An 11,131-nucleotide genomic window follows, 5' to 3' on the forward strand; every position below is an offset into this window, starting at 1 on the left:
TCTTAATAGAGAATTACTTCAAACAACAAGTGAAAAAATATTAAATATATGGAAAATTAGAAGAACATTCACCTATAATATTTCTGAAGGACAAAAATATAATTAAATTATAATTTGGTGGAAAAGGCATGAGCTATGTGGCTCCACATTGTGGCTTTTCCACTATCCAGTAGTGGAAACTCTTCACATTAAATATGAAGATCTTGAAATTAAAAAAAATAAATACCAAAGATCTATATTTTTGTTTTAGTGATAACAAATATACAAACTAATTTTAAGAAAAATAATAGCTGTAAATGTATATATTAATAAAATAAATAAGAGTACTAGCTATAGTTGTATAATTCTAGTATTACTGATTATGTTAAAGAAAATATTCAATAAAAAAATTATGAAGTAACATAAATGGATCATCTACTACATCCTATTATGACTTATTATGAATGCATCCAATCATTACCTGGATGATATTATGTATCAGATCTTTATTCAATCACCAAGAGATAATATAATCTATAATTATAGATTCCTACATACTTAGTTTGGTATAAATAAATGTGATTGAATGCAAGGATAATTTCTTATATGAATCTAATACATGAATGATTAATTTAATTTAGCACAAGTACTATGCAAGTGTTTATGTATGCATGTAAAGAAGTTCACATAGTGAAGTGATTTACATAGATATAGGCACATATGCATACAATCATCATAATTAGTTATCCTTGAATCTGACCAAAACTATTTTATATGAAAATGAGATACATATTTATAAGGAAAAGAAAAGAACATTTACATAGGTACCTCTTCTCCCCTTGAAGAAAATCATAGAGCAAGGGCATGGAGATCACAAGGGAACAACAAAAAAATCCTAGATCTCCATTGATCTCCACCAATATTCAGAGTTCTTAACCCTTGTTTGGAGCTTTCCACCATCTTTTGCATACAACTCTCAAAAATCAATCAAAAGAAATGGGGAATATTTAATGTTATGTTTTGTTTACTTTTTTGTTTATAATCCATAATCCATAATCCACAAGATCTCTCTGTATACATACATACATATATACATACATGCATGCATGCATGCATGCATACATACATACATGCATGCATGCATGCATGCATACATACATACATACATGCATGCATGCATACATACATACATACATGAAAACAAAAATACACTATCTAAGAGTTCACAATTGTTCAATAAAGTCAATTTTTTACTAAAAATGCATCTAAAGAACTATTAGCTCAAAAGCAAGAACATGGTGTCAAAATAGTTTAAAAGTGCTTGAAATCAGAGGTCCGCAAATGAGGGTGTTGACCAATCTTGAAAACTTGAATGCTAACATTAAAGCTATCGATGATAAAAGACCTATGCTAGAGTTACAACACATTGTGAAGTTGATTTTAGATAAGGTAAAGATAGATATTCAAAAGTTTGATAATCAAAATTTAAGGCATGAGAGCAAAGGACGAGAAGGAGTGGCTTTAGAAAGAGAACAAGGAGTAGCTTTAGAAAGAGACTACATGGCAGAAACAACAACTAGATAACATAGAGGATATTAGGGGAGCCACCGGATAGAATCCAAAAGAGTATTGCAGTAGGTACTATGACAATGGAATCACTTACAAGTGTCTTTAAGAATTTACAGTCCACATTTCAAATTCTTATAAAAGTGTTTCAAGTATTTGCATAGTCTCCCTATGATGATCCCAAGTCTCAAATGCTTATAAGAGTGTTTCAAGGTTGGGAACCACTTCAACAACCTTTGCATGGCTTAGAAGTAATGCCATTGTGGTAGAGGCTTTTGCAAGGGAATGAGCCTTGTGATTATGGCATTTACACAGAAGTAGAACTTTCTTCTTCAACTCCTTACACTTAACTCTTCACTAGAGTTATTCTTCAATTCCTTGCATATGCAATTTTATCACCTTGGAAAACTATATTTAATCTTGTTAGCTGGGAAAAACTAATTTTTCAATTTATTGTACCTTATCTAATGACAGTTCTATAGGAATTTGTAATCAACCCAACTAATAAAAAACTAGATCCATTTAACTAGTTATGGCTAGTTTCTTTTTAAAATCATATGCTATGATATGTTTTTGTAAAATTTATTGCAAAATCTACCCTTTTTTCTTCTTCTACATTATTTTTGTGGAGGATCTTGAGGTAAGTCACTTAACATGGGTTGAGTGAGTTTTATTTTATTATTATTTGGATTCAGGAATATGTATCCAAGTAGATCGATTTTTCTATTGTGTAGCTAAGATATAATAAGTACCTTAAAAAAGATCTCTAAATATACATGTTTAGAAGGAGATATAAAGAGATACCTATTTAGAAGGAAAAGAAAGAAAGAATTACATACCCTTGAAGAAAATTACGGAGCTAGGTCATGGGAGTGAAATTATAAAGCAACAGTACAACATGATAATGAAATCTCAATGCAAGGGCATGGCATGACAACAAAATCATAGAGTAAGGGCATGACATCAAAATCATAGAGCAAGGGTATGACAAAAAAATATAGAGATGACAAGGGCACAACAACCAAATTCCAAAGCAAAATCATAGAGCAAAGGCATGACATCAAAATGTAGAGATCATAGCAACAAAATCATAAAGCAAGGGCATGGGAAAAAAATGCAAAGATATATCATAGGTTTGAAATGCACCAAGCACATATGCATAATCACAAGGCTCATTCTCTTGCATAAGCTAGAACCTAGTTAAATATACATATATATAAATGTAGCTAATTAGCAACTAGACCCATTTAACTAGTTATGGCTTGTTTGTTTCTAAAAAAATTTCTATGATATGTTTTTGTAAAATTTCTTGCAAACTCTGCCCATTTTTCCTAGTTTGCATTATTTTTATGGAGGATCTTGAGGTAAGTCACTTAGCACAGGTTGAGTGAGTTTAGAAGGAATTTATTATTTTCATTCTAGAATATGTGTGCAGCTTGATCAATTTTTCTATTGTGTAGCTAAGATGTAATAAGAACCTTAAAAAAATCTAAATATACATGTTCAGAAGGAGATATAAAAAGATACCTATTTAGAAGGAAAACAAACCAACATTTACATACCATTGAAGAAAATCACAGAGGTAGAGCATAGAAACAAAATCATAGAGCAAGGGCACAACACAATAATGAAATCATACAACAAGGGCAAGACATGGTAGAAAAATCACAAAGCAAGGGACTAACACTAAAATTTTAGAGCAAGAGTATGACAACGAAACGTAGAGATGACAAGGGTGCATCCACCAAATCACAGAGCAAGGGAATGATAACAAAACAAAAAGATCACAAGGGCATGAATACCAAATCACAGAACAAAGGCACAAGAACAAAATGTAGAGATCATAGCAATGAAATCATAGAGCAAGGGCACTACAACAAAATGCAAAGATATATCATAGGAATGAACTGTACCAAGTACCAAGCATAAGGGCATAACAACGTTTATAACTACCCATCATCATTCGGAGCTCTTGATGCAAGAATATCAAGCTTGGATTTTGGTGGATTTATGCTTTTAATGGTTAGGGATGTGTTAGAGGCACATTGGGGAACCTTTTCTCATGATTGCATAGGGATTGGATCGATTGAGTTGAAGTTTTTCTACTAGACCTACATTTTTTGGTTTTTGGGTGCCTGTTGCAGGCCATGTAACTAATTTTACACAATGAATAAGAGCATGCACATTTGAAAGATTTTTTTTTTTTTTTTGAAAAAAGAGGGGTAAAAACTTTATTGCAGAAAAGAACAAAGCAGTACAAAACAGCCCAGGGCCTAAACCCCAGGAACCACTAGAAACTGCAGAAAAACCGAAGAGGCAAACTCAACTTTCCCTGATTCCATTTACATCCTCTGTCAACGTTCTCTCCAAGTCTTGACGTAACTCACCTGTCAGCTACTCCCATTCATCAATCCACCAACCATCTTCATTTCCAGATGCCCACTTTGCCAAACTATCAGCTGCCCTATTCCACTCCCTTGGAATATGGATATAAGAAACTGAATCCATCATAGAACTAACCTGTAAAATTCTGTTGCACTATCAAAGACAACTCCCAACTAACATCCGAATACTTCCTCTCAAGAAGAAGATTCACAAGAACCTGAGAGTCGGATTCACAAATCACCTTGCGCCACCCCAGAGCATGTGCCCTCTACAGAGCATAAAGAATAGCCATTCCGTCCATTCGATTAATAGTTTGGTTCCCTTTATTGACAGAGAATATAAAAACCACCCTACCAGAAGAGTTCCTACCAATCCCACCTATACCAGCCAACCCTGGATTACCTCTAGAGGAACCATCAATATTAACTTTTAAAATGCCAGCCGGAGGGGCCTTCCACTTCCCTATCCTCTGGACTTTATGTTTTGCCCTCCTGCCTCTCCTAACACAGGAAGAATCTGGAGAAATTCCTTGAATTCCAAACCTGGCCACCAATACAGCATCATTCCTCTCAAGAGGCATCACCACCTCACTTTTAGCTAAGACTGTGTCCTGGATCATACCCAAAATTCTAGTCCAGACCTGCTGAATCCCCAAAGCCTCCCCCTAAAAAATTCTCCGATTACGTTCCAGCCAAACTTGCCATAGTAAGAAGGTAGGACCAAAATACCAAACATCCTATAAGAAGGGAGCCAGGGACGGGGGCCTCCCTAGTCTCAACCAAAAATCTGTCAAAGAGGAGGCATGAAAGCACGAGCACTTCCAAACCTCCCATCAGAGATGCCATAACTGTAGAGTGAAAGAGCATTGGAAGAATAAATGCACAGAGTCTTCTTCCTCCCTATAACAAAGGATACATCTCGACGGACCAGAAAAACCCCTCTTCCGAATATTGTCCCAAGTCAGGCACCTGTTCCAAGCCAAGGTCCAAATAAAGCAATTACATTTTGTCCAAGAAAACTGACTCCAAACTTTCTTCCACCATTGAACCTCCCCACCTACCAGCTGCTGGGAGAGCAACTCCTGATAACCAGAGGAGATAGTATAAAGGCCCTTGGGATTAGGGGACCAGGCCAGCACATCTTCACCCCTAAGGGCATTACAGTCCCGCCCTGAAAGAATGAGCAGGAGCTCAACCCACTCTGCTTCCAAACCAAAAGTAGGCCACTCCCCCGGAGTCTTCCACCTTGCCTCCACCAGCTGGCCCTGAGGGGAAAAGGATTTAAAGTCGCATACTCTTCACCATCCAACATTACAGAAACTTTGAGCCAACTTGCGCAAATGAGGGTACTGAACAGCCAAGGGAGGATACCCATCCCAAGCATCATGCCACAACTGAGCCTTTGAGCCACTTTTGCAGATCCAATGTAAGCCACCCTTAATGAGCGCCGCTCCTTTCTTGAGAGTACTCCAAATCACAGAGCCTTTCCCACACAAACAATATCAAGGAATATCAATATGGGGGATCCCTAGAAAGTACTTCAGAGACAAAATTCTAGCCCAGGCCTGTTCCTTTTCCACACACCAATGCCAATACAATTTAGCAGCCAGAGCAATACTAGTTAGCACTGATTACCGTAGACCAAGACCACCAAACCGTTTTGGGCTACAGACAACCTCCCATTTGACAAGACTCCACTTGGTTGTCGATAGATTACCAGCCCATAAAATTTGTCTTGCTAGGGAATCTAATTCCCTAACAAAGCTTAACGGCGCCACCTAAACCATACTCCTATAGAGAGGAAGAGCTTGAACCACAGATGGAATCAGTTGGACCCGTCTAGCAAAGGATAGCCAGTGGTGGGTCCAATGAGTAACTTTGGCCCGAAACTTATCAAGAATGGCCTGCCATGACTCCTTAGAATGCCTACCACCAGAGATAGGAATGGCGAGGTAGGACATCAAAAGACTTCTAATTTGGAATCTGAGTATCTGAACGATTCTCCTCTGAATAGAAAGGGGGGTATTAAAGAAATAAATGGAAGATTTGTCCTTGTTAATCATCTGATCTGAAGCAGCAAGATAAACATCCAACACTTTGCGAATATTAGAAGCTTCCCGAATGGTAGCCAAACCCATCATGGCAGTATCATCCACAAACTGAAGGTGAGATTGCACAAGAAGCCCCTCTCCCCATTGCCAGCCCTGAATAAAGCCCCCTTCAACATTCTTTTTTATCAACCGCCCCAAACCTTCTGCCAAAAGAAGAAACAAATAAGGAGATAGGGGATCGCCCTGCCGTAATCCCCGAGAAGCACCAAAAAGGTTAGAATGTTCCCCATTAATCAAGACTGAGAAAGAAGTCGAATTCACACAACTCATAACCCACCGAATCCATTTCTCCTCAAAACCAAAGGCACCTAGCACCCTTTGGAGAAAAGACCAACGGACTCTATCATATGCCTTAGCCATGTCCAACTTAATGAACATAGCCTTATCTTTGGAATTGGCCATAGAATGAATAGTCTCAGTTGCCACAACCACCCCATCCAGGATCTGGCTCCCCATCACAAATCCACTCTGTTCTTCAGAAATTAACCTTGGAAGCCACTTTTTAAACCTGTTAGCTATCAGCTTAGATATAATTTTATAAATAACATTGCATAGAGAGATAGGGTGGAATTGACTAATCCGATCAGCCCCTTCCCCCTTGGGGATGAGAGCAAGGAAAGTAGAATTCAGAGCCCGAAGCATTTGCTTGTTCCTCTGGGATTCTTGAACAACTACCAGTAAGTCTATCTTGATAATATCCCAAAATTCCTGGAAGAACTCAATCGGAAAGCCGTCTGGACTTGGAGCTTTTCCTTTTTTCATCTAGAAAATAGTCCCTTCTAATTCCTCCAAAGAGATGGTGCTCATAAGATGCTCATTCATTTCCAAAGAGACTAAAGAAGGAATAAAAGAAAGGACCTGGGCCTCTTCAATCGAGTCCCCCTATGAAACCTCCTTAAATAAAGACTCAAAATACTGCACAGCTTCGCTAAAAATATCCTGAGAGGAAGAGAGCATCTCTCCCCTATCATTCACCAAGGTAGATATGAAGTTACCATGTTGTTTTGCCTTAACTGTATTAAAGAAGAAAGCAGTATTCTTATCACCTTCCTGAAGCCATTCCACACGAGCTTTTTGTTTCCAGTAGATTTCCTCTCTCAGTTCCCACTCCTCCAGAGTTTTCAAAGCCCTAGCTTCCTCCCGCAACAAATAATCTGACACCACTTCTTCCCTTAGCATCCTGGTAATATCATTCAACTCAGCCTGGGCTGCATATTTCTCTTGGAAAATATTACCAAAGCAATACCTGTTCCATCTTTTAAGCTGATATTTAACATATTGTAGTAGTTTAGTGAAGATATACATTGCTGTCCCAAAGGCCGGTCTACCCTCCTTCCACCACTCAGCTACATAGCCATACAGATCTGGGTCCCTTAACCACATAAGCTGGAACTTAAAAGGAGGCTTCTGAGGCATCCGGTTGGAGGAGATAACTAACTTAATGGGCCAATGATCTGACCCTCTCCAATCTAATATCTCAGACCTGGATGACCATAATCCACCCACCCAAAACTAGGATATCATGAAACAATCTAGTCGCTCCGCAATGCAGTGATCCCCTATTCTTCTATTATTCCAGGTGAACTGGCCATTACTAGGCTTGATATCCACAAGATTGAGTGCTGAAATATTATCCCAAAGAAGCACAGAGGAGGGCTCAAGTCTTGCCATACCCCCCCATTTTTCAGAAAGATCAAGAATAGCATTAAAATCTCTAGCAATAATCCATGGAAAATAAGGGAATAGTCCACGAACAAAATGAATATTATTCCATGTAAGGATCTTACCTTGGAGCTCAACAGGGGCATAGACGTTGGAGAGAAGAACAGACTCTCTAGACTCGTAGCACAGAGAGACCAAGGATACCGATGATCTAAAAGATATCCACCACATAGGCCTAATCTTACGAGGGTTCTAGAGGCAAGCTACCCCCCTTGAAGAACCCTGAGCACCAATGCACTAACATTGACCATTCTTCCATAATTTAGGAGCTATACTCATCCTACTCTCAATAGAAACTTTGGTCTCTTGCAGAAAAAGAACATCAGGAGAATGAATTCTAACCAATTCTCGAACAGCTTTTTGTCTAGGGCCGCTGTTCAAGCCCCTTGCATTCCATGAAATAATGATCATTTCTGGGAAGCCGAGAAATGAGAATCCAAGGTCTTGATAGCTCCTGACTCCACCAGATTCTCCCCAATCATTTTAATCTTCTCCATGTCCTTCTTACGGCCACTTTTACCACTTTTCTCAAAAACCCCTTTCTTGCCATCCTTCTAAAGAATACCCAAAAGAGGAGAAGACTTACCACGCTTATCCGTATCCGAGACTACACTCCTTGTAGGAAGGGCCACATCCCCTGCATCTTGACCTCGATCAACATTTAACCCCAAAGGCATCTAAGCCCCTACCTGTCCATCAGTGACCATAGGCATAGCAAGTTCAACCTGTGGAACGGGAGGAGGGTCAGAAGAGACAATCCCATGATCAGGCTCCACAACCAATTGGGCCAAGCTACTAGATCTCGGAATAACTTCTTGCTGCCCCAGCTCATCTAGGACTTCAAATCTATTAAAGGTATCCTCCTCCTGTCTCTCCATCATAGTCCTCTTGTGACCTCTATTATGATTATGAGCCTTAACCTGTACAAAGCCCTCAACATCCTTTTCCTCTCCTGAATTTGACTTCTTCCCTTTATCAGCCCCAAAATTGTGACGAGGAGGGGGCGGAGGCTACTGATCGACCAACTTGGCCTTCGGGCACCTACGTAGCAGGTGACCATATTCATGACAAAGTCGGCACCAGAAGGGAAGGGTCTCATAATCAAGTTGTTGCACCCAAGAATATGGCCCTGCGCACATTTCAACTTCATCTAGCAGTGGTCTACTCAAATCAAGCTCCACACAGATTCGAGCAAAAGTCATGACCTTCTTCCCAAGGGTTTGGGTTGAGGACCCTACCGGTTTCCCCAGCGTCGAAGCAAGCATATGGAAAACATCCTCCCGACAACACTCTATTGGAAGTCTGGGTAGCCGAACCCACACTGGGACCCGATTTGGAAGCTCCTTAGAAGGGTTAAATCCTGTATGCCATGGCTTGACAAATAGCCCTACCTGGTTGTAAAAATATGGCCCTCCTTCAAATACCCTATTACGATCTGACATGCAAGTGAATGTAACCATGAAAAAGTTGTTCCCAAGCAATGTGACCTCCATTTCACCCTCCGGCTCCTAGATTCTCTCAGCCCAGTTTTCTAGAAATTGAAGGGATACTCTTAAACCCAGAAATTTACAGTACAGTGAATGCTTTGAATAGTATTCCACATCCTCAGCAATCATCTCGTAAGGGATTACCAATTTAGGTCTTTCTTTACATCTCTCCAGGCACTTGTTAATCTTTGTGATCCGGGAACTGCTGGATGTAATCGGTGCTGCAACCCCAGAATTTTGAGCAAAAAGGGCATTATCAAAAACCCTCTCCCCTTGATTTGGTGGATGCATGCCCTTCGCATCATGCAAAATGATGTCCGGTGAAACCCTAGATGGCTCACCCCTCGACATCCTTCCACTAGCCTGGATTAGACACCGTGGGGGACCTCAACCCAGGCACCGCACAACCCTCGATCCTCTCTGCCCGCAGAACAACCCAAGAGCCGAAATCACCCGGCCAAAATGGCATTACAGGCCAAACACCAGCCCTCCCGCCGACTGCAACCCTTCCCCCCGCAGGCGCACGCTCAAAAAACTTTGAACAGAGCTAGGGCATGACTGCCCTAGCTTGACGACCTCGCACAGACGCCCATCCGCCAAGCCCACCTTGTTTCAAAAGCATAGAAGATCGCACATTTGAAGGATTTAAGAGGGCCTATATTACTTCATTTTATCAAAGGTGAAAGTCCTAATTCTTTATAAGTTGGGAGATATAGCGATTCTCCTAGACTATCAATTTTTGGCATTTTGCGCGACAAGTTTCTATATGTGACTTTTGGGATGGATTCATAGATAATATTAATGTATCAACCTTTGATAATTTAAGGGGTTGTAGAGGACCTAAATTAATACCTTTAGTTTGAAGCATGAGCTCTAATTCAATCAGAGCTAGGAGATATCGCGAATTTTCTTGGGTATCAATTTTTGGACATTTAATTTATGTTGGAGGCTAACTTTTGGCATTTAATTTATGTATGGGTATTTAATTTGTGTTTTGGCCAACTTGTGGCTTAGATTGGTATAAGTAGGGGTTTTGGTGGATTCTTTTAATTATTCATCCAACTTCGCAAAGAGGAGGTGGTAGAGGAGTGAATTTTGAGAAGAGGTAGTGGCTATGGCTTGGGAACCAAGGAGATTGCTTAGTGGGCTTGTGAGTACTAGTTGGATCTTCCTTGAAGGAGTCTAAAGTGTGGATCTGGAATAGCTAGTGTTTGGGTGGGATCTTGAGGGATCTTGCAGAATTATAATTGTCATTACTTGTATTTGGTCATAACCAGGAAGGCCTTACAACCCGACACATTGCATGTAATAGTTATTTTATGAATAAATTATTGTAATTTGGAATTAGATCTTGCATTGGTATTGTGTTTCCACTGTGTGGTTATTTGTTGGGGGCTAGGGCATCTTCTTTGGGGATTCTCCTACCTTGCACTATGTCAGATCTCCACCTTCTTTTGCATGCAACTCTCCATAATCAAAACAAATGGGGAATGATTTTTGTCATTTTTTTGGTTTTTTTCAACACCTACATGGCCATCAAAATTATGATGCTTGCGTCAATATTGTGATGACATCAGGGAAAATTAGAAAAAAATAAAATTCACCACAAATTAGACTAGTATCAAAAATTATCATTGCAATTTGACTCCAAATGTTGTAGTGTGTATTGGATGGATATGATACCTAGGAGAATTATAAGAATCCAAAAAATGCTCCAGTACGTTAGAGACATCTACACCCATAATATGCTAAATTTTCTAGAAAAGAACATTAGAAAACCATCTTGGCCAGGATCTTTATCTCCTTCAAAATTCATTACCACCTCCTCAATTTGTTTTGATGAGAGAATGACAGTCAAATCATTTTTTTGTCTATCTTTGAC

General features: G+C 39.6%; 3 protein-coding genes across 3 annotated transcripts in view; 1 reads left to right on the forward strand and 2 right to left on the reverse strand.

The window, feature by feature from the left end:
- The window catches only part of LOC149566890 (G-type lectin S-receptor-like serine/threonine-protein kinase SD2-2), a 44,275-nt gene extending 40,353 nt beyond the window's left edge, over positions 1–3,922 (forward strand). The window contains exon 5 of the mRNA XM_089816557.1: positions 3,764–3,922. Within this exon, the coding sequence (XP_089672683.1) occupies positions 3,764–3,922 (159 nt within the window). The remainder of the gene's footprint in view (positions 1–3,763) is intronic.
- Positions 3,923–6,922: 3,000 nt separating this feature from the next.
- Positions 6,923–7,456, reverse strand: LOC149566891 (uncharacterized). Its single transcript, XM_089816558.1, has one exon. The coding sequence runs from the start codon at positions 7,454–7,456 to the stop codon at positions 6,923–6,925; it is 534 nt and encodes a 177-aa protein (XP_089672684.1).
- Positions 7,457–8,772: 1,316 nt separating this feature from the next.
- LOC149566892 (uncharacterized) lies at positions 8,773–9,255 on the reverse strand. The gene has a single exon (XM_089816559.1). It carries the CDS (start codon positions 9,253–9,255, stop codon positions 8,773–8,775), a length of 483 nt encoding a protein of 160 aa, XP_089672685.1.
- Between the last annotated feature and the right edge of the window lie 1,876 nt (positions 9,256–11,131).

The sequence above is a fragment of the Cupressus sempervirens genome, chromosome 3 (assembly GCF_028749045.1).
Source record: "Cupressus sempervirens isolate cs-2001-9-10 chromosome 3, ASM2874904v1, whole genome shotgun sequence".
Taxonomy (NCBI): Eukaryota; Viridiplantae; Streptophyta; class Pinopsida; order Cupressales; family Cupressaceae; genus Cupressus; species Cupressus sempervirens.

Bases quoted from the DNA above. Each gene is read 5' to 3' on its own strand.
- LOC149566891 (XM_089816558.1), bottom strand. From the start codon at position 7,456: ATGCCTCAGAAGCCTCCTTTTAAGTTCCAGCTTATGTGGTTAAGGGAC.
- LOC149566892 (XM_089816559.1), bottom strand. From the start codon at position 9,255: ATGGAGGTCACATTGCTTGGGAACAACTTTTTCATGGTTACATTCACT.